This window comes from Petromyzon marinus, chromosome 61, assembly GCF_048934315.1.
Source record: "Petromyzon marinus isolate PM22_M1 ecotype Great Lakes invasive population chromosome 61, UKy_Petmar_22M1.pri1.0, whole genome shotgun sequence".
NCBI classification, from domain to species: domain Eukaryota; kingdom Metazoa; phylum Chordata; class Hyperoartia; order Petromyzontiformes; family Petromyzontidae; genus Petromyzon; species Petromyzon marinus.
The window spans coordinates 5,922,032-5,946,420 of record NC_133727.1 but is presented as its reverse complement, the minus strand read 5'-3'; the positions used below and the strand labels follow the sequence as shown (position 1 = coordinate 5,946,420).

At 52.4% G+C, this 24,389-nt stretch overlaps 1 protein-coding gene across 2 annotated transcripts in view; it reads left to right on the top strand.

Annotated features, from left to right (window-relative positions):
- The window catches only part of LOC116955738 (transforming growth factor-beta-induced protein ig-h3-like), a 254,790-nt gene that overhangs the window by 161,020 nt on the left and 69,381 nt on the right, over window positions 1-24,389 (top strand). For both annotated transcript variants that reach the window (XM_032977008.2, XM_032977009.2), the window contains exons 14-16: window positions 4,605-4,735; window positions 7,942-8,041; window positions 12,191-12,282. In XM_032977008.2, the coding sequence (XP_032832899.1) occupies window positions 4,605-4,735; window positions 7,942-8,041; window positions 12,191-12,282 (323 nt within the window). The remainder of the gene's footprint in view (window positions 1-4,604; window positions 4,736-7,941; window positions 8,042-12,190; window positions 12,283-24,389) is intronic.

Genomic DNA, 24,389 nt, shown 5'->3' with positions numbered 1-24,389 from the left:
CATGTGCTGCTACTGCATGGTGGCAGCAGCAAAACATTCAGGGGCCAAGTAAGAATGTCGAGGTCTGCTCGATGCGGCGAGCGGTCTTCAGCAGAGAGTATTTCGTGTAGTTTGGCTATCCCTCCTCCGTCCCCACACCTCCGATTAGCGCGGCTGGCTACATACGTTCAAGGACCTACAGACTAAAGTGGTTTGCTATATTGTTTAAACGTCGTACTCTGGAGGGAGAGCCTAGTGCCGATTTGCAGGAATTGGAGTGGGCTCCATGAGCCCGCGATCCAAGGTGGCAGATGTAAGGGGGGCAGGATGGTGTGAAACCACCGCGTGCCTCCTGTGCAGTTGCTTCGCGATAGGGGGTGACAAAAACATCCCCCGTTTTTTAAAACATTCACCATCATTTTTACGCCGATTGCATCCGGCTCCACCAAAACTACTTCCCGTTTGCATCCTTAAAACCTTACCAATTCTCCCCCTTCCCCCTTCCTAACCTCGCCAGCCCTCCCAATCCCTGTCATCAATCTCCCTCGCCATCCTTCCCAAATCTCTCACCTCCAAACTCCACATGATCCGGCGGGCCGCTGCCAGGCATCTCGCTCCGTACGAGACTAATTGTTTTTGCGAGGCCAAGATGAACATTTGACATTTTCCCTGGCTAAACAGTGCAAATTGTATTCCTGATCCATTTGGGCTACAAGTCTAAGGTAAAACTATGATACGTTTTTGTTATATTTTACCAGGTAATGCCCCACTGATCAACTTACCTCTTTTTCAGAAGCGATCTAGCCACAAATGATAGCTTAACGAAGTGGCTTATGTGTAAATTTATAGCAGCCATATGCTCTAAACGCACGTTGATTCTAAAAGTGGAGGGAAAAACCAGAGGACCCGGAGAAAAATCTACGAAACCACGGGGAGAGAGAGATATAGAGACATGCACACTCCAAATATACAGCAGGTGTCAAGGGTCGGGATCGAACCCACGACCTCCTGCATACCAGGCAAGGTAGTTAACATCTCCTAGCCACCGCAGCATCCTATTAGTCGATTCACAAACACGGTGCCGAAATGTTAACTACCTCACCTGGTATACAGGAGGTCTTGGGTTTGATCCCGATCCTGACGCCTGCTTTACATTTGGAGTTTGCGTAATCTCCCTACGGTCGCGTGGAATTCTTCTCCACGTCTTGAACCACTTTGTTGAGCGATCATTTGTGACAGCCAGCTCGCTTCTGCCAAAGAGCTATGTAGGCTCAGTGGGTCCTCACCTGGCAAAATAAAAATTAGTTTACGTTCTTTTTTAACTTTTACATAGTTTACAGAAGACGTGAGCAACCTCGCATTTCGTTTGGCCGGACCGCAGCTCGACGCTCCCGCAACCCCTCCAGCGGAGCGCCGCTTGGGTGTTGGTGTCGCTTCGCTGGGAGGCGTCCTGATAAAAAAACAGACAACAGTTTAACACGTAGCAGTAGTAGTGAGTGAGGAGTCCTCCGCGACCACCTTTGTCCATAGTAGAGGTTTTGTGGGTTAGATCACGTAAAAAAATATAAGTGTGTCGTTAAGCCCACGACCGTCCCGACAGCCAATTAGTAAGGTTTGTCACGGAAACAAAATATTGTTTTCTTTCCAGGGCGCTTTACAATGCAGTTATAATGTTGTTGCATGCATTAACCCCCGCCCTCTCGCCTTCGCGCCTGATTGGCTCACGAGTGGTGACGTCACATTCACCCCGCCCTCTATTTAAGACCGAAACAGGAGGGTTTCTCCACAACTCCGGCTGTCCCCTGATGATGCTGGTTGTTGCTGTTGCTGTTGTTGTAATTACCGGCGAAACGTTACGGCACTCGATTTTGTAAACGTTGCCGTGGGTTTACTCTCCAACACACAACCGGTGAGTGCCGAACTGGTAACGAATCGGCACGTTCTCTTTTTACGTTACAAACCTCTTACTAATTGGCCGTGTCGGGTGGTGACTGGTTTTAACCCCCCAACCCCCCCCCCCCGGCATGCGTTACGTGGAGTGCTAAGGGCCCCCCCGCAGCACGCACATTCCTCCGGAGCGAGTTCGCCGCCCTGTTCCAGGGAAGGAGCCAGTTGGGGGCCTGCCTGACGGGCCTGTCGAGTTGATTTGCGCCTACCTCTTCCAACCGCGCGTTTTTTTGTTGTCGCTTTGCCCCCCTCGCGCAACGAGCCGCGGAAATGTTCTGGAGCCGTTTTTCCTCCTCCCGCGAGTTCGGTCGTCCGCCAACCCTCGCTAACCTCCGCACGGCCGGCAGAGCTGGACTGCCGGGCCACGTGCGTAGCCACCGCTGCCCGGCGAAATCACGGCGGTGACCGTAGAACTTGTCTTGAAATCAAGCCGACTGACCTCGTCCCGCTCGACGTAATTCACCTCTGCGTGATTTGTTACGTTTATTTAATTTAATGGCTTAGCTTAACTATAGCCGGCTTCGCCCGGGACTTGGATTCACCACGCCCGGCCGCCTTTGTCCCCCCAGTGGCGATGTTCACACAGCAGACCAGTTACTCGTTTGAGGCCGAGTCGACCTAGGGGAGGCCCAGGACCGGTTAAAATAATCGCCACCGGTGGTGGCCGTGAGCGGGAATCGAACTCGGGTCGCCGGGTTCGTAGCGCGGCGTAGCGCTAACCACTACACCACAATGCGTTACGCTTCCACGTGCGCGGGTCACGTGACAGATTTGACGTCACAGCTCATTTTTCGTGCAAAACTACCTTGCCTGGTATACAAAAAAAAAGTGTATTTTTAGAATTTTTGCATGGTGTACAGTCTGGAAAGTTTGTTGCGTGTCGGGAAGTACGCTAAACATTTTGAACAGACACACATAATCACAACTTTGCCTTTCATATATATGGAGATTACACTGAAAAAAAAAAAACATCTTCACCCCAGTGCACGCGTCAGGATCGGGGATCGAAGACACCCACCAGAGCGAAAAACAATGTACGACTTGCCTCACATTGTGCGTGTAAACGAGGCTGCGGATTGGTGCCCCTAATCTGTGAGAGACCACGTGGGGAGAGAGAGAGAGAGAGAGGCCTGGAAGGGGATTGGCTGGAGACTTGAGAATTTGAAGGCGATTGGAGGGAAAAAGGGCGGGAAACGACGGGCTTCGACTGACAGGAGGGCGGCTGAGAACCGTTGGGGAAGGGTGGGCGTGGATTGGCTGCGGAAAGTCGAGCGAGGGGACCTTCGAGAAAAGGAGGGGGGGTGGGAGGGGGCGCTCCAGGGATGTAAGAAGGGGGGGAAGCGCGAGGCGAGGGCACGCTTGGAGAGAAGACTTGGGCTGCGCTTGAGGGGAGTGTCCACGTTCACGACGATAGCTCGTGCGCCTGTCATTCACGCCGGGCGGAAAGATCCTCGGTGGCTCTGCCGCGATAAGTCGACATATTTTGTTGTTGTTGGTGGTGGTTTTTCTTCCCACCCCCCCCCCCCCCCCCCCCACCAATGATGCCGCATGCTGTTAGCGTGATTAAATACTTTGACGGTTGCTAATTGGGAGTTGGTACGGGGGAAAACATCGGGCATCCATCGGACTCGTATGCTGGCCTCTTAACAGCTGATCGTGAGACGTGCATCGTTGGTCTCCGGGTGTCGAATCAAAGTGAGCTTGCAAGGGACGCCGGGCACGTCTCCAGCGTCGCCGTGAGGCTCGCAAACGCTCAACGCCGCACAGCTGTTCCGAGCCCCCCTTCGCAATCTGTCGACGTGTGTGTGTGTGTGTTTTTGTGCGCAAACGTATAGGACACGTGGGTGTCTGCGTCACAAAGGTCGTGTGTGTGTGTTTGTGCCCAGACGTATGGACACGTGCGTGTCTGCGTCACAAGGGTCGTGTGTGTTTGTGCCCAGACGTATAGGACACGTGGGTGTCTGCGTCACAAAGGTCATGTGTGTTTGTGCCCAGACGTATAGGACACGTGGGTGTCTGCGTCACAAGGGTCGGGTGTGTGTGTGTGTGCGTGCGTGTGGCGTGTCTTTGTGTAGCGTTGCGGTCAGCGCTACGCTGCGCTACGAAACCCGGCGACCCGAGTTCGATCCGCGCTCACGGCCAACACCGGTGACGATTATCTGAACTGGTCCTGGGCCTCCCCTAGGTCGACTCAGCCTCAAATGAGTACCTGGTGCGGTGCGAAAACATTACCAAAGGCGGCCGGGCGTGGTGTTGGACACCCACCCCCTTGTGTGCCGTGCTGGCCTTCATAGGTGCCAACCGCTAACAGCACTTGCCCCAGCAATCCGTTGAGGCTACACGGGGGTCTTTGTATTCGTTTTGTGTTTAGTGAAGAGGCTAGCACGCTGCTCTACGAACACGGCGACACGACCTTCGATTCCCGCTCACGGCCTACGCCAGTGACGATTTTTATCCTAACCGGTCCTGGGCCTTCCCTAGGTCGACTCGGCATCAAACGAGCACCCCGGTCCAGTAAACCTCGCCACCGGGCAGACAAAGGCGGCCCGAGGCGTGGCGTCGGACACCCACATCGCCCCCCCCCCTCCCACCGTCCCGGCCGTCACATGTTCCGCCACTCGCCCCCAAGCAGTCTGCCGGAAGGGCTTGACGCGAGCGATTCCTCGGTCTCTTCGCAGCGTCGCCCACGGAGGCGGAGGCCTTTGTGGATGCGCACGTCCTCGACAAGGTGCTGGTGAGCGGCGGCGTCGTGCGCGGAGTCAACAACCAGCAGACCTCCCTGCTGGGACTCAAGCTCGACATCAACCAGGTGAGGCCGGCACTGGCGGGGGTGGGGGGGGTGGCACGGGATCGAACCCACGACCTCCTGCGTACCAGGCGAGGTAGTTAACATCTCCTAGCCACCGTGATGATGATGAGAGAGAGAGACACGCAAAATCCAAATGTACAGCAGGCATCGTCAGGGTCGGGATCAAACTCACGACTTCCTGTATACCAGACGAGGTAGTTAACATCTCCTAGCCACCGTGATGATGATGAGAGAGAGACACACACAAACTCCAAATATACAGCAGGCATCAGGGTTGGGATCGAACCCACGACCTCCTGCATACCAGGCACGACAGCTGAGCCTTCCCAGCTCGTTCCGGTAAGTTTCTGTAGCAGGGCGTTACTCTTGATTTAGTCTTTTCGCAGACGTCTCTTTTTACGTGGGGCTTTTGAAGGTCCGGCTCCTGTCCACGATAACCCCTTGGACATCTGTGAGTGGGGGGTCATCTCGCGCTTTGGCCTAGCGCCGTGTTAAGAGACGTGGAGGGCGAGTAAACCCACCAGGGCAGTCGGTGCGGTCACACAGAGCGACGTTGGAGACGGGGAGGGAGGATGGAGGGAGGGAGGAGGGATGGAGGATGGAGGGCGGGAGGGAGGAGGGAGGGAGGGAGAGAGGCAGGGAGGGAGGGAGAGATGGAGGAGGGAGGAAGGGAGGGAGAGAGGGATTGAGGAGGGAAGTAGGGAGGGAAGGAGGGATGGAGGGAGGGAGGGATGGAGGGAGGGAGGGATGGAGGAGGAATGGAGGGAGGGAGGGATGGAGGGAGGGAGGAGGGAGGGATGGAGGAGGGAGGGATGATGGAGGGAGGCGGCAACTCAGTTCCGGACCCGTCTCAGCCCACCTGCAGCTGCAAAGGGGAAGGCCGTCGCGCGTGACGGAGCCTCCCCCCCCCCCGCCAGCGTGGGAGACGCCAGAGATGGATGAATCAATAAGCGGTTAATCTACCATTGTCTAATTTATGAAGTCTATAAAGGGGTGGGAAAATTACGTCTCGGGGTGTCTGCTCGGTGGTTGGAGCCCCTGGCTCTCTCCCTGTGTGTGTGTGTGTCCCAGGCACCCAGGTTCAATTCCTGCACGTGTTCACGTCCCGATAACAAGTCCCGAATACCAAGTGGAAATTCGCATCGTGACTTGGCTTGCACCATCCCCCCTTAATCTAGTATTGAAAATCCCATTTCTTCACAACTACTTTTTCGTCTTGATTTGAAGCTTTCGTGACTGCATGAATCCATACTCGTTGGTTCTTTTGGTAAAGTCACGTAGTTGCTCTCTCTCTCTCTCTCCCCCCTTGCTCCTCCCGCTTTTCTTACATATATAGCCTCTTGCCACGGCAACCCTCTCGCCCACTGCAGCTATTCGTTTCTTGCTGTGGTTGTCCCACCTGATGACGGGCGCTTGTTGTGTTGCGCCCGAAACGTCGTGATTTGTTTTATCTTCATTTCTAACTACGTGACTTTACCGAAAGAACCAAATAGTACATTTCTGTCCACAACAAAGGCATCTGGGTTCGATCGCTGTAAGTATAAATGCGTCGTAAAACCTCCAGAACCCCGACGCAGCCAGTGAGGTTCGTCACGTTAACAACGCGCCAATTAGTTACTCGTATAGTGTGTGTATATATAGTGTAGTGTGTAATGTAGTGTATAGTGTAATGTGTAATGTAGTGTATAGTGTAGTGTAGTGTGTAATGCAGTGTGTTGTGTAGTGCATAGTGTAGTGTAATGTAGTGTATAGTGTAGTGTGTAGTGTGTAATGTAGTGTGTTGTGTATAGTGTAGTGTATAATGTAGTGTATAGTGTAGTGTGTAATGCAGTGTGTTGTGTAGTCTATAGTGTAGTGTATAATGTAGTGTATAGTCTAGTGTGTAATGCAGTGTGTTGTGTAGTGTATAGTGTAGTGTATAATGTAGTGTATAGTGTAGTGTAGTGTGTAATGCAGTGTGTTGTGTAGTGTATAGTGTAGTGTATAATGTAGTGTATAGTGTAGTGTAGTGTGTAATGCAGTGTGTTGTGTAGTGTATAATGTAGTGTATAGTGTAGTGTAGTGTGTAATGCAGTGTGTTGTGTTGTGTATAGTAGTGTATAGTGTAGTGTAGAGTGTATAGTAGTGTATAGTGTAATATACTAGTACAGCACACCGGTGTGTTGAAGAGTGAATCCACAACATTTACAATCTGAGTAGTACGACGTTTCGCTGGTAATTACATCCGGCATCATCGGGCGATTTGCCAGAATAGTGTTTTTGTGTTTAGGGGTCGTCCATAAATGACGTCACGCACCTTGGGGGGGGGGGGGTCAGACATTTGTGACGATGTGTGACGAGGGGGAACGGGGGGGGTTGAGAAATGTGACGTCACGTAAAAATGCGCAACTTTAAATAAATATAGAATTGTTATAACAGGTACAGGAACTTTGGTGAATAAGGAAACCACCTCAAAACTAACAAGCAGGTCGTCAGGGGACAGGGACATACCCTTGATTGTCGATACCAGGTGAGTAGAGTTTAGTACCGCAGAGGTGTTTTTTTCCAGTGAAAGACCGCAGGATTTCAGACAAAGACAATGCCACTATCAGAGTAATGAGAGCTCGGGGTGAGCATCTACTGTACATCATGTGACCTCCTTTGCCAGCACCAAAATATGATAAAAGGTTTTTCCCCTTTTTTCTGGCAACAAAATTGTCTTTGTGCTGTGTACGCCTTTTGGCGTCCTCTGGTCTAACACCGTTTGAGACGAGGCTCAAAAGAAAGCTGTCTCTGGTGTGAACCAATCAGTTTCAAAGACAATGCACCATATATTGTCAGAGTATGTTTTTTTAATTGCATTCTGACCACAAGTATTGTGGTTAATGCAGACATGATTCCTTGTAAAAGGTTTCAGTTTGGTATTTTAACATCATAACACAACTGTTTTATTGCCATAGAAAAAGGGGAAAAGCCTATTATCATATTTTGGTACTAGCAAAGGAGGTCCCATGACACATATATATATTTTTTTAAGTGATGTGTTTACCTTGCCTATACTTCACACTCCTATCGTGCTTTTGTATTATTTGTCGTAACCTCGTGACCCCGTACCCCACCACCGAACACCTCTGAGAAAAGAGCTTGACAGCTCATCGGATTCCTCCTCCAGTGTCAGCACAAGCGCCGCTGAGGGTCGTTGTTTGACGTCGGCGTTGTCTTGGCAGAAAAACGGAGAGGTCTTCGTCGACGGGCAGAAGATCCTCGACGCCGACAAGATGACAACCAACGGGGTCGTTCACAAGCTGGACGTGCTGCTGCCCTCCGGTGAGTCGCGCTGCCGCGGTGCCACGCGGCCCGGGAACGCCGGCGTGCCGTGCGTGTCTTACGGGGGAACGCCGGCGTGCCGTGCGTGTCTTACGGGGGAACGCCGGCGTGCCGTGCGTGTCTTACGGGGGAACGCCGGCGTGCCGTGCGTGTCTTACGGGGGAACGCCGGCGTGCCGTGCGTGTCTTACGGGGGAACGCCGGCGTGCCGTGCGTGTCTTACGGGGGAACGCCGGCGTGCCGTGCGTGTCTTACGGGGGAACGCCGGCGTGCCGTGCGTGTCTTACGGGGGAACGCCGGCGTGCCGTGCGTGTCTTACGGGGGAACGCCGGCGTGCCGTGCGTGTCTTACGGGGGAACGCCGGCGTGCCGTGCGTGTCTTACGGGGGAACGCCGGCGTGCCGTGCGTGTCTTACGGGGGAACGCCGGCGTGCCGTGCGTGTCTTACGGGGGAACGCCGGCGTGCCGTGCGTGTCTTACGGGGGAACGCCGGCGTGCCGTGCGTGTCTTACGGGGGAACGCCGGCGTGCCGTGCGTGTCTTACGGGGGAACGCCGGCGTGCCGTGCGTGTCTTACGGGGGAACGCCGGCGTGCCGTGCGTGTCTTACGGGGGAACGCCGGCGCGCCGTGCGTGTCTTACGGGGGAACGCCGGCGTGCCGTGCGTGTCTTACGGGGACGCCGGCGTGCCGTGCGTGTCTTACAGGAACGCCGGCGTGCCGTGCGTGTCTTACGGGGGAACTGAGTTGATGTTCCCCCGCACAAAGTGGTACTCGTTTTATCGACCCCCCCCCCCCCCCCGAGGCATGATTAGTTGGGTCAACCTCCCAAGCAAGTTGATCCGTAAGGCAACCACTGTTGATCTTCCCCCGCACAAAGTGGTACTCGTTTTATCGACCCCCCCCGAGACATGATGAGTTGGGTCAACCGCTCCAACATGGAATTGAACTCGCAACCTTTCCCAGAACGAGCCGCTCGCTCGTTAAGCAGTAAAAAATGAGACCATACATATTTTATTAATAAATATATGCGCACATGTACACACACGTATAATTGGCATTCTGTGCTCTGATCAATGATACCCATGAATGATTTTACCCATTTACATTATTATTATTATTAGAAGCTGGCGTCTGAACCTGCACTGCTATCCAAACCTTGGAGCTTCCCGAGTGCAACTTGGCCTTAATTGAGAAACGCATCGCAGCGTGCGATCATCATCATCATCATCCCTCGTGTTGGCAACACCCCCCCCCCCCAGCTCCCTGCCACCGCCACCACCACTCCCGCTGTGCCGCTCTTAATAGGTGCTCACCAACAAGGCGTTCTACAGGAGTCTTTGGGGATGCCATTGATTAGTTTCGTGTTGGCCTGTGATGCATGCCGTGGATGGTAATGGCATTACGAGTCCTCGGAGTGCCGTTGAGCGCTTGCAACGCTCCTTAAGTCCCCTCTTGTGCCTGCTGCCTTCAATTCGGCGCGTGGTGACGCACGCGTTGGGAGAGTCCGCCGTGGACGCCAAACGCTGCACGTGCCGAACGCGTGCCAAAAAAATGTTTTGCCGTGCAGGTTGGTCCAGATATCCTGTGACCCCCCCCCCCCCCCACCACCACCACCACCCCCTCAAAATTAAATTGACCCCAATTTATTTTTCCCTCTTTTTGCATGTGTTTAATCATTTATATTTTAAATATAAATGAGAGACATCTGGACCATCGTGTAGACCAGGGGTGGGGATCGTCCGGCCCACGGGTCGTATGAGGCCCCCCGAAATAATTTGATCTCTGGGCCTGCCAAGGCAACCGCAGGCGGGACTCGAAACTCAACAAATTTTGGAGAGCAAAACCTGGAGAAGCAGTTGCGAGTAGAAGCAACATCGTCAACACCGGCTAACATCGTCACCATGCCTCGCCAAAGAGAAGCGGTTCCAGCCCCATCGCATTAGGGGCGAGTTCATGAAACGTTTGGCCAAGTAAAACGGAGCTAATTTTTAAGTTGATAATTTTGTATGGCCCGCGAATGATGTTACATAAATATCCACATGGCCCTTGGTAGAAGAAAGGTTCCCCATGCCTGGTGTAGACCGTGGTGTGTGTGTGTGTGTCGCAGCCTGTATTTGGAGCGGTGGTGCAGCGATTAGGGGCACTGCGCTACGAACCCGACCTGCCCGAGTTCGATTCCCGCTTACAGCCACCGACACAGGTCCTGGGCCTCCCCCTAGGTCGACTGGGCCTCAAATGAGGTTCCTGGTGCGGTGTGTTAAAATATTGTCACGAGGGAGACAAAGGCGGCCGGGCGTGGTGTTGCCCACCCAACCCCCCTTCGTGTGCCGTTCCGGCCTTCATAGGTGCTCGCTAACATCACTTCCCCCTACAGTCTGTTAAGGTTTTTACGGGGGGGACCTTCGTCTTTGTATGTACGTGACATTGCTGAACTTCTTTCGCACCATATGTGGCCGACCGTGGTAATCGTCGTGCAGGGATGTATGTTTGTATCATCATGGTACCTCCCTTGCCAGTATCAAAAAATAAGAAGTAGCTGCTCACCACCAGCTCTCAATGTCCTGATAGTGGCAATTGTCCTGGCGCTGTTCGCCTTTTGGCGTTGTCCTCTGGTCTAGCATTGTTCGAGACTAGACTCTAAAGCAGGGGTTCCCAAACCCCGGGCCGCGGACCGGTAACCGGTCCGTGGCCCGTTAGGAACCGGGCCGCACAGCAGGAGGTGAGAGCTGTGAGTCCACGCGTGGCCCGCCCATTGTTTTATTGTTGACCACTTCCATCCGCGCCTCTTTCCCGCACTGTGCAACTCGTCTCAGTCACGTGGTGTTGGTAAAAGCCCACAAGCTCTAACCCCCTAGTAGCCACAATGAGTTAAAAAACAAACGTGGCAGGAGAGCTTCTTGGGAAAGGGGGAAAGACCCAATGATGAACCTTCCCCCCCCCCTTCACCGGGTCCGTGAAAAAAATGTCTTCCACGAAACCGGTCCCTACTCTAAAGAAAGCCGTCTCTGGTGTGGACCACTCAGTTTCAAAGACAATGCATCCATCATACATTACCAGCGCGATGTTTTTGGTTTGCACGATCACCACGAGTGTATGCGGTTAACGCAGACAGGATTCCATGAAAAAAGGTTCCCGTTTGGTGTTTTAACATCACAACACAACCGTTTCATTGCCAGAAAGAGCAACGCCTATTCTTGGGTTGCATGTGTGTATGTCTGTACGGTCTACATGCGGAAAAAAAGGAACGCGTTGCGTGTGAGCACGGAGAGACATCACTTTGACTGTCAAGAAAAGTCGGCGGGGCCCCGGGAAAGCATCGGCGCTGCTTGGAGGAGTGACGGCTCATTGGCGAACAGAGCGGATTGTTCCATCGCGTGGCTTGCGGTGGATTGTACGCGCGGTGGGGAAGGACGAGAAGCTAAACGCAAGCAGCTGACCATCGAGCAAAGGCGGCGGTCACCGCGTCGTCGCGCGGCGCTTCGAGATGCCCTTCCGCGGCCGTCTGGAACGCTCTTCCTTCCCGATATCGGGAAGCCCCCGGGAGCGATGCACTTTTCAATCGTCGTCGAGATTGCAATCTCACTGCCTGTTTGTGCGTTTGTTTCGCTGCGCTCCCACCGCCGCCCGCGCGCCTCCGATTAGCACGGTCGGCTACGCACGGTGGCGGAAGATGTTCAACGCGCGGTACAGGGAAACCCCAGGAGTGGGATAGTCATCCGTCCCCTTGGTCACTTCCTCGAGGGAGAAGGTCAGAGGTATCCGCGATCGCGGTTGAGAGTGGGGGAAGGTCGGTGCAGAATGCCTCCAATTAAGATGTTTGTTGTTGTTGTTGTTCCTGCTGCTGCTGCTGTTGCTGCTGCACAGAGCAAACTGTTTGTCACAATTCGACACGCACAAGCGCAGGGCTCAGTCGGGGAATGCACACGCGCGGATCCACATGCGTGTGCATGTGTGTTCGCGCTTGTGCACGTATCTGCATACGCGCGCATGCGTGTGTGCGTGTACTCGCGGATCCGCATGCGTGTGCATGTGTACCCGCGCGCGCGCGTATGCAGATGCATGCGTGCGCGCGTGCCTGTGCACTTGCCCCAAACAGTTGGTTGCAAAAACCAAGGCTACTTGGGGGATCTTTGTCTTTGTCCGTGCGCCAGGAGCCGCCGTGCTCAGTGGAAGCGAGCCGCTGCCTGCTGCTTGGAAGCCAACGCCTCCCAGGCCCGGGAAACACAAGAAGCCTGCACCACCCGTAGGTTTGGGGGGTGGGTGGGGTGGGTGGGTTGGGTGGCTGGGTGGGTGGGTGGGGTGGGTGTTGTGGATGGGTGGGGTGGGTGGGGGGGTGGGTGGGGTGGGTGAGTTGGGTGGGCTGGGTGGGTGGTGTGGGTGAGGTGGGTGGGGTGGGTGTTGTGGATGGGTGGGGTGGGTAGGTGGGTGGGTGGGGTGGGAGGGAGTGTGGGTGGGAGTGTGGGTGGGAGTGTGGGTGGGGTGGGTGGGGTAGGTGGGTGTGGTGGGAGTGTGGGTGTGTGGGGTGGGTGGAGTAGGTGGGTGTGTGGGGTAGGTGGGTGGGTGGAGTAGGTGGGTGTGTGGGGTAGGTGGGTGGGTGGAGTAGGTGGGTGTGTGGGGTAGGTGGTTGGGTGGAGTAGGTGGGTGTGTGGGGTAGGTGGGTGGGTGGAGTAGGTGGGTGTGTGGGGTATGTGGGGTGTGTGGAGGCCTTCCATACACAGGCGGACCTCTCTGACTGTAACCGCATTCAGCATCCACAGGCCAGGCCTAGAATGCGAGTGGGGGGCAGCTTGGCATAATGACTTATTAACGTTTGGGGGTTTGTGGATTATTATATTTTTTGTTTTTCTCTATCTCTCTGTATCTTGCTCGTTCTTTCTTCCGTTGAAGTTGGTTCACAATCAAGAGGGTCAGAATCAGTAGGATCGATGCTTTCGCACTGGAATATAAAACTTCAGCAGACAGAGATGATGGGTTTTTTTTTGGGGGGGGGGGTAAGAAGAGGAATCTTAAAATCGATTCTGTCGCACTGTTACCGTGAAAGCCAATGCGGGGGGAGACGGAGCGATACGGTCACACGATGTGGAAAGGTCGAAGCGGCGACACTTTGACCTTTTCACCTTTGCCTTGCAAGGGTGATGCATCTCAAAGTGCCCTTCACCGCGTGGAAACGGTGAGCGTCAAAACATCAAAAAAATCAAAAATCAACGGAGCGTTTCATTTAAACATCGCACGTCTTCGCCAGCAGCCTCGTCGTCGTCTTTATCCGCAAATAATTGCCGGGCGTTTGTTTCTCCTGCGGATTTATTGGAGTCCTCTAATCGCCCCACGATCGTGGTGCCTTTTGCACGTTGCGAGGCGGTACCAAGGGAATGCCTTTTGCCTGTTAGAGAGAAAAAAACACTCAAAAAATCAATACGGATAAATGACGTCACGCACCTGGGGGTGGGAGTGGCGGTAAGACATTTGTGACGAAGTGTGATGACGGGGGGGGGGGGTGTTTGAGAAATGTGACGTCACACCGGTCTCGTCTTAACCGCAGTGCATCGCGCGGCTCTGTAAATATTCCACGTTAAAATAAATAAATAAATACGCGTCTGTGCCAGATTCGACAAAAATTAGCCCTCTTATTAACGTGGTTTTGCCGGCCCCCCCCCCCTCCCCCCGTTGCACGAGCCATCAGTGAGCCATCACCGTGCCACTGAGTTCATGAAAGGTTGAAGGGGGTGACGTAAACTCCGGCTCTCTTTTGTTACTCTAAGGCGGGGATGGGGAACGTCCGGCCCCGCGGGCCGTATGAGGCCCCCGCGAAATAATTTGGTCTCTGGGCCCTGCCAAGGCCACCGCAGGCGGGATTCGAAATTCAACAAATCTAGGAGAGCAAAAACCTGGAGAAGCAGTTGCGAGTAGCGGCAAACATCGTCAACACCGGCTAACATCGTCACCAGGCCTCGCCAAAGAGAAGCGGTTCCAGCCCCATCGCATTAGGGGGCGAGTTCATGAACGTTTGGCCAAGTATAACGGGGCTAATCTTTAAGTTGATAATTTTGTACGGCCCGCGAATGATGTTACATAAATATCCAAATGGCCCTTGGCAGAACAAAAAGGTTGCCCACCCCTGCTCTAAGGCATTTCAATCTGCTGCTGAGAGTTCACCACCCACAAACTCCGATCAGCACGGTTGGCCAACACACGGTGCGACATAAGTTCAACATCCATGCGCAGACCGGATTCCAAAAAGTAGACTCGACGCATCCGCCGTGAACACCGCACGCGGCCTTGAATGGTCGAGCGATACAATAGGCGACGTTCAGGGCAACGGGCCTTCTTCCGAGCGCAAATAAGACCAGATCACCTGCCGCCATAGATTTTTTTCTTTTAGTTGACGTACAATTTTTTTTTTTTTGGGGGGGGGGGGGGAATCTACCTGCCGCAGCGGTTACAGTTTTGCCCTCCCTCCGGCGATGTTGAAAGTGCAGCGGGTATCGCGTCGCCTCTCCAATTCGCTCCCCCTTGTTGAATTTTGTCGAGGCACAGAGACAGGCGTCACCGGTGATCAGCAGTCGACGGGAATCGGGTCAATAATCATCCATAATTTTCGCCGTTTGGGGCTAACTCCGCTCCCGCACAAAACGAGCGAGCATAACAACCGGCGGTAATTCAGCCGGGAGGCTGCGTACGGTATTTATGTCGGTGCCTTTGAAACGCATCGGCGTTAATTCCGATGTAATGACCTTGTTTTTGAATATGCATTCGAAAATAATATTGGGGAAAGTTTAAATAACGTTTGCAATGCATTTTTTTATTGGGCATTACTTATTCACGTCACGTGGGAGATTATACGGCGAGCTTGGCGCCGTGTATTTTTCATGTTATTTTACAGCGACATAAAATATATAATCGCAATGCGATGTTCATTCCATCTCGAAATCAATCATCAAGAAAACTGTCGGCTACAAACTCGGATGCTTTCACATTTAACCTCCGCAGAGATTCTTAGTGAAACATATTGGCACGTCACGTGCCTTAAAAACAGATATCGCTCGCCACTGATATTAGCCGGTGCCGGGAAGATAATCGGCTCCAATTGGCACAGTTGGCTAAGTACGGTGTCAAAAGAAATCCAACGTACGCACATATATTGACTCACGCAGAGACCCATAGACTCCCACAGATACCCATAAATTCACACAGAGGACCCGTAGACTCACGCAGAGGCCCATAAACTCACACAGAGACCCAAAGACTCACACAGAGACCCATAGACTCACACAGAGACACATAGACTCACACAGAGACCCATAGACTCACACAGAGACACATAGACTCACACAGAGACACATAGACTCACACAGAGACCCATACACTCACACAGAGACCCATAGACTCACACAGAGACCCACAGCCTCACACAGAGACCCATAGACCCACACAGAGACCCACAGCCTCACACAGAGACCCGTAGACTCACACAGAGACCCATAGCCTCACACAGAGACCCAGAGTCTCACACAGAGACCCATAGACTCACAAAGAGACCCACAGCCTCACACAGAGACCCAGAGTCTCACACAGAGACGCATAGACTCACAAAGAGACACATAGTTTGCTGTCCTTCCCCCACACCTACGATTAGCAGGGTTGGCTACGTACGGTGCGAACGAAGTTCAGCGTACACGCGCAAACGTTGCAAATTAAAAAAAAACCCAACAATGCAAGACAAAATTCCAACGGCCTCCTCCGCTCCAACACTGACCGGCTTCGTATAAATATTCCTCGGCCTGACGTGCCGCTCGTAAATTGCGTAAAAAAGCGATCGCGTGGACGCGGCAGCGCCGGGCGGACGCGCAAGACGCCTCCAGCCCACTTCAACACAAAGACAAAGATCCCCCATATAGCCTGTAACAGACTGTAGGGGCAAGTGCTGTTAGCGAGCACCTATGAAGGCCGGAACGGTACACGAGGGGGCGGGTGGCCAGCACCACGCCCGACCGCCTTTGTCTCCCTAGTGGCGATGTTTTACACACCGCAGCAGTTACTCATTTTGAGGCTGAGTCGACCTAGGCGAGGCCCGGGACCGGTTCAGATAATCGTCACTGGTGTTGGCCGTGAGCGGGAATCGAACCCGGGTCGCCAGGTTCGTAGCGCAGCGTAGCGCTAACCGCTACACTACCGCTCCTCAACACACGACGCCCGGCACGTGCACATGCGGAAACTCGCCACTCGGGATGCCACCCGTTCCGTATTTCTGCCGGACGCGTCAAGGGGCCGGTCCATACATGACGTCACGCACCTGGGGGGGGGGGCGGGGTCAGAGATTTGTGACGATGTGTGACGAGGGGCGGGGGAGGGGGGTTTGAGAAATGTGACGTCACATCAAAATGCGCAACTCTAAATAAATATAGACACAACACGTTCTACTTAATTAAATAGACTTTTTAATAAATGTTTTCTCCTACAACATCAGAGTGCAGCGCCACATTAAATACGCACTACTACAATGACAATAAATTTTGATTTCAAATTTTCTTGCTGTGGTTTTCACACCTGATGATGATTGCTTGTGTTTCAGTCGAAACGTCGTGAGAATTTTATTGTTTTATGTTTTTATTATTTTATTGTTTCCCTTCTACGTGACTTTACCGAAAGAACCAAGAATACAATGAACAATAGTTTAAAGCTATTTGAAGCATGCTTTATTTTCAAATTGGAAATGTTTTTTTTGGGGGGGTGAGTGGGCAGATCTTTGTGACCTCATATTTGAGGAGGGGTCTGACTTTTTGTGACGATGTGTGACGAGGGGCAGGGGGGGGGGAGAAACGTGACGTCACATCAAAATGCGCAACTTTAAATAAATATAGACACAACACGTTCTACTTAATTAAATAGACTTTTTAATAAATGTTTTCTCCTACAACATCAGAGTGTAGCGCCACATTAAATACGCACTACAATGACAATAGTTTAAAGCGATTTGAATATGACGTCATATTTGAGGGGGTGGGGGGGTCTGACTTTTTGTGACGCCGTGTGACAAAAAATCGCGTGACGTCATCATTTACGGACGGCCCCTGAGGGGGGGGGGGGTGGTGGGGGGATTGGGAAAATAAATTTGGTGCAAGCCGCACGCACGGAAAACCGCTTCGGTGTTGGCCGGTGACTCGAGCGCAGGCAGCGGACAGCTGTGTCATACAGCAGGCAGACGTGTAGCTGTGACAGCACCACCTGGCGGACAGCTGTGTCATACAGCAGGCAGATGTGTAGCTGTGACAGTACTACCTGGCGGACAGCTGTGTCATACAGCAGGCAGATGTGTAGCTGTGACAGCACTAGCTGGCGGACAGCTGTGTCATACAGCAGGCAGATGTGTAGCTGTGACAGCACCACCTGGCGGACAGCTGTGTCATACAGCAGGCAGACGTGTAGCTGTGACAGCACTACCTGGCGGACAGCTGTGTCAGACAGCAGCAGATATGTAGCTGTGACAGTACTACCTGGCGGACAGCTGTGTCATACAGCAGGCAGATGTGTAGCTGTGACAGCACTAGCTGGCGAACAGCTGTGTCATACAGCAGGCAGATGTGTAGCTGTGACAGCACTACCTGGCGGACAGCTGTGTCAGACAGCAGCAGATATGTAGCTGTGACAGCACTCCCTGGCGAACAGCTGTGTCAGACAGCAGGCAGATGTGTAGCTGTGACAGCACTCCCTGGCGAACAGCTGTGTCATACAGCAGGCAGATGTGTAGCTGTGACAGCACTAGCTGGCGAACAGCTGTGTCAGACAGCAGGCAGATGTGTAGCTGTGACAGCACTCCCTGGCGGACAGCTGTGTCATACAGCAGGCAGATGTGTAGCTGTGACAGCACTAGCTGGCGGACAGCTGTGTCAGACAGCAGGCAGATGTGTAGCTGTGACAGCACTCCCTGGCGGACAGCTGTGCCAGACAGCAGGCAGATGTGTAGCTGTGACAGCACTCCCTGGCGAACAGCTGTGTCATACAGCAGGCAGATGTGTAGCTGTGACAGCACTAGCTGGCGAACAGCTGTGTCAGACAGCAGGCAGATGTGTAGCTGTGACAGCACTCCCTGGCGGACAGCTGTGTCATACAGCAGGCAGATGTGTAGCTGTGACAGCACTACCTGACGGACAGCTGTGTCATACAGCAGGCAGATGTGTAGCTGTGACAGCACTAGCTGGCGGACAGCTGTGTCAGACAGCAGGCAGATGTGTAGCTGTGACAGCACTAGCTGGCGGACAGCTGTGCCAGACAGCAGGCAGATGTGTAGCTGTGATCACAGCTACACATCTGCAGACAGCCGACTGCGTCAGAGCGGCGGCAGTCGTGGAGCGGGCCAGCAATCTACGGCGCTTGCACCGAATGGAATCTCGTGGTGCGCTTCCCGCTTGTGATTTTACGTTGGGCATGACCTGATCGTGAACGCTCTCCCTCTCGGTCTGCCGTGCGTTGTAGCCACCCACAGTTGCGCACGCGCGCATTTTCGAAGTGCGCTCGAAAAATAATATTTAAAAAATAAAATAAAAATTTAAACACGCTTCATTGAAATGTACCGTGCTAGTAATGGAAGAACTTCACGACTCTAGGAAGTGGCCCCCGAAGCTTCGCCACAACGTAAGGGGACCGTGGGCAATTACAGCCAACGTCAGTTGAGCGTGGACAACTAGACCCAAGCCGAAGCATAACATGTACAAAATGAATGTTTTAAAATATGTTTATTTTTTATTATTTACGGTATAATATAGTATTGTCATCAGTATGACATGAGTATACCAAGTTTGCAGTCGATACCACATTGTCAAGTGGGTAAAATTTGAGTTACAAGATTTGAGCATTCAACAACCGGGTAAGTTCATAAAAAAGCGTGTTGTATTAATAATAATAATGACAAGGGAAGCAGCTCGTTGCTGGACATTATTCTCGCGTTCTGAGAAGAGGGAATGCTGTTCACTGGGCATCCCTTTTTTGTCCGTTAGTTAATAAGTTTTCAGACTTTTTGCCGAACGACTCCCTACAATGCCCATACGTCAGCGCGAGCCATTGTTATTGGGTTGGTGAACGGGGGGCGGAGGGAAACCCAGGACCGGATCAGATGTCGCTCGCCACTGATGTTAGCCGGGGCCCGACATTGAACTAATAATAGGCGCAAATGCGCCACCCGCCGTCACTTCACCGCTGAGGTTACGGGTGCGGTGACGATGATGATCACAGATGCAACGTGTGTTCATTCCGCCATGAATAATCAGAAGCAGAATGCCTTGCCTATCCCTCTGCTGCCTCCTGTCCGCATCCTTTAAACCTTTTCCGTCCTCTCTCTTTCCCTTCCTAGCCTCACCTCCCCCCCCCCTCCCTCTCACTAAGATCACCCTCCCTCACCATCCTCACCCTAACCTCACCCCCCCCTCCCTACCATCACCCTCCCTCACCATCCTCACCCTAACCTCACCCCCCCCCCTCTCCCTACCATCACCCTCCCTCACCATCCTCACCCTAACCTCACCCCCCCCTCTCCCTACCATCACCCTCCCTCACAATTCTCACCCTAACCCCACCCCTCCCTCTCCCTACCATCACCCTCCCTCACCATCCTCACCCTTCCACTCACCTAACATCACCCCTCCATCTCCCTACCATCACCCTCCCTCACCATCCTCACCCTTCCACTCACCTAACATCACCCCTCCCTCTCCCTACCATCACTTCCCCGTGCCATCCCTTCCCCTACCCCCAACACTCAAACCCCTTCCCTTTCCTCCCCATCAGCCAATAACTGACGCACCATTAATAATTCTTGTGAAGCGCTTTGACAAAAGTGCTACGCAAAATCCTCGCTAAGACAAGAAATCCGATGAGCTATGAAGCTCTTTTCTTCACACACGTCTAGCAGTGGCATAGGGGTTCAGAAAGTTACAACGAGAAACAAAAAAAAAAAACACACGACTGGTGTGCACATTATAGGGAATGGTAAGCAGATGAATTAAAAAAAGTAAATATATGCATACAAATTTATAAAGTATATGAGTTCAACTTGCATAATTACATCAATTCCCAAGCTCGGACGAGGCTGGAAAACAACAGCAGCAGCAACAACAACAACAGTCCCAGACCACACCGAGGCAAACACCACGCAAGCCCCTCAATGAAATTTCACGTTAAAATAAAATAATCGAAACCAGTTAATTTCATTTTAAAGCCTTTCACGGCCGAATGCCACCATTCGCAATTCGTTCGTTTTGGGTTAGATCGCGTGGGTATAATGTAACCAAAAAAAAAATACAAAAGCAGCGTTCGCCGCTGCTAGGCCCGCGGGCCACTGAGCTGTTCCCCGATGGCCTTTAGTGCGGGCACCATGTCAATACACAAACGGTGAAACCACCGCCCAAAGCGTCTATCATCATCATCGTCGTCGTGCTAGTGTCCAAACCCCCATGGTGTCAAACGGCGCGGCTGGAACCCGCGCTGACTGTTGTCTTGTCGGCAGAAGTTCTCCCCCCACCAACCCCCCCCCCCTTCCCTTTCTTGAAAATTAGTGAGGTTCGCTAGACTCACATAGAGATACATAGACTCACATCGAGACACATAGACTCACACGCAGACGCATAGACTCACATAGAGACACATAGACTCACACGCAGACGCATAGACGCAATTAGAGACCCATAGACTCACAAAGAGACCCATAGACTCACGCAGAGACCCATAGACTCACACAGAGACCCGTAGACTCACATAGAGACCCCTTAGACTCACATAGAGACACATGTATTCATATGCAGACCCATAGACTCACATAGAGACACATAGACTTACGTAGAGACCCATAGACTCACGTAGAGACCCATAGACTCACAAAGAGACCCCATAGACTCACATAGAGACCCATAGACTCACGCAGGGACCCATAGACTCACATAGAGACCCAAAGACTCACAAATAGACCCCATAGACTCACATAGAGACCCATAGACTCAAACACAGACCCATGACTCACACACAGACCCATAGACTCACATAGAGAGACATAGACTCACATAGATACCCCATATACTCACATAGAGACCCATGAACTCACATAGAGACGCATAGACTCATACGCACACCCATAGACTCGCATAGAGACCCATAGACTCACAAAGAGACCCCATAGATTCACACAGAGACCCAACGACTCACGCAAAGACCCACAGACTCACACAGAGACCATAGACTCACGCAGAGACCCATGGACTCACGCACAGACCCATAGACTCACACAGAGACCCATAGACTCACGCAGAGACCCATATACTCACGCAGAGACCCATAGACTCACACAGAGACCCATAGACTCACACAGAGACCCATAGACTCACACAGAGACTCATAGACTCACACAGAGACTGATAGACTCACACAGCGACCCATTGACTCACGCAGACACCCATAGACTCACGCAGAGACCCATAGACTCACACAGAGACTCATAGACTTACACAGAGACTCATAGACTCACACAGCGACCCATTGACTCACGCAGACACCCATAGACTCACGCAGAGACACATAGCCTCACACAGAGATCCACAGACTCACAAAGAGAACCATAGACTCACGCAGAGACCCATGGACTCACGCAGAGACCAATAGACTCACACAGAGAACCATAGACTCACGCAGAGACCCATGGACTCACGCAGAGACCCATAGATTTACACATAGACTCATGGACTCACATACAGACCCATAGACTCACACAGATACCCATAGACTCACACACATACCCATAGACTCACACAGAGAACCATAGACTCACACAGAGACCCATAGACTCACACAGAGACCCATAGACTCACACAGAGACCCATAGACTCACGCAGAGACCCATAGACTCACACAGAGACCCATGGACTCACACAGAGACCCATAGACTCGCACAGAGACCCATAGACTCACGCAGAGACCCATAGACTCACACAGAGACCCATGGACTCACACAGAGACCCATAGACTCACACAGAGACCCATGGACTCACACAGAGACCCATAGACTCACACAGAGACCCATAGACTCACGCAGAGACCCATAGACTCACACAGAGACTCATAGACTCACACAGAGACTCATAGACTCACACAGCGACCCATTGACTCACGCAGACACCCATAGACTCACGCAGAGACCCATAGACTCACACAGAGACTCATAGACTTACACAGAGACTCATAGACTCACACAGCGACCCATTGACTCACACAGACACCCATAGACTCACGCAGAGACACATAGACTCACACAGAGATCCACAGACTCACAAAGAGAACCATAGACTCACACAGAGACCGATAGACTCACACAGAGACCCATATCTTGTCGTCCTTCCCCAGCACCTCTGATTAACATGGTTGGCTACGTACACTGCGAAAGAGTTCAACACGCGTACGTACATACAACGTAATGCAAAAAAGAGTTGGTTTCTGAGTCAAACCCCGGTCCTAGATTGTGGCGGCAGTTCATGGTGGTGAATTGTGACCCCCACTGCGTGCCCCCATCACTGCGTTTCCTTGTGAAATCTGGATGCATCACGACACCACTAATGCACCACGGCGCACTACCCCACCGCCAGACCACGGTGTACCGCTTACACGCCACAAGACTCTACGACACACCGCAGTGCACCACGCCGCACTACCACACCAGCCGCACCACATTGGACCACAATGCACCACTTCCGAAAGTGTGTTTGAGTGTATACAAAGGATTCTGAAAAGAGATGCCAATCCGTGGGAAAATCTTCATTGAGCCGATCGCTGTCGCCAGATCCGGGGACATTGGCTCAGTCACTGGGAAAAGGCGCGGGAAGCGAACGCGTTGAAATCACGATCTCCCCCGTCAACGTTGACCTCGGCGCAGCGTGACGCAGCGAGGGCCCCCCACACCCACACCGTACTCTTTGCTTTTATTCGGTAAAGTCACGTAGATAAAATAAAACCAAAATAAAACAATTAAATCACGACGTTTTCGGAGGCAACACAAGCTTCCGTCTTCAGGTGGAAAAGTCAACGCAGAATATCTGTGTCAGGAGCACAGTTCAGAGACGACCTTGGATTATATACAGCCCTTTGATTTGAGCTCGCACCGGGGGACCCTTTGATGTGAGCCCACATCGAGGGGCCCTTTGATGTGAGCTTTGAGAAGTGGGTGTTACCCGCAGCATTCTATCAAAAGGCTGCTTAGCCCAGCCCTCCCACCCAGCCACGCCCCCTTACTGACTCCTCCCCCCTCCCTTAACCTGTACATAATCCAAGGTCGTCTCTGAACTGTGCTCCTAACACGGATATTCTGCGTTGACTTTTCCACCTGAAGACGGGAGCTTGTGTTGCCTCCGAAAACGTCGTGATTTAATTGTTTTATTTTTGCTTTATTTTATCTACGTGACTTTTACCGAATAAAACCAAAGAGTATGAATCCTTGCAGTCACGAAAGCTTCACCCCCACCGTGCTCCGCGCACGGCGCTTGCGGTGCGAGGCACCTTGCCGCCTCCTGGGAGCGTGCATGCCGGATTCCATTAAAACACTTTTGGACCCGCGCGTTGTTTCGTCCTCGCCAAACAACGAAAAATTAATCATGAAGCTCGTTTCAAATTCCACGGTAGCCGAGCAGCGCAGAGGTCAGAAACGCTGAGCTTTGCTTGCTTGTTGTTGTTGTTGTTCGAGCCAAGACCTTTTTCACGGGTGTCCCTGCCGCCAACGTGTTCACAGTCAGGGGGCGGTGTCGGGGCGATGTTGATCCGCGTTCATCCATAAATGAGCGACGATTTGCGGGTGATGTTTGGCCAATAAGCAGCTGGGAAAACTGCTTGAGATCTTGAGCTTGGATCCAGGCAGATGTGCCTGTGATTAAAACCGTGTTCTCAAGCATCGTGAGTTGATGGTCTCGGCCCAGTCACCATTTACCGCATGAAGAAAGAAATAAACATGCAAATTTTTTTTAAAAAGACGTGAAATTTGCCTCCGCACTTTATTAGGCTAAATTCCAGCTGTGGGAATTCGAAAAAATATATATATCGATCACTTTTGTCGTGCGATTAAAACTCGGCTCGAAGAAGAGATCTCAGAGGTAGCTCTGCGGTGTCCGTTTCCGTGGGTCCGTTCTTTAACACAAAGGGGTGGGGTGGGAGGGGGGGGGGGGGTGGGGGTTGGCGCAGCCTCCGGCGATGAAATCCGAAGGGATCCTCTGTCGTCTCGTGTCCGACGGAGAAATCGCGATAACTTTTTTGGGGCAAGAGGCGGGTGAGAAAGCCACGGAAGCGTCATTTGTTTATTTCTCTCTTCTGTAAAAGCTCGCGTGAAAATTC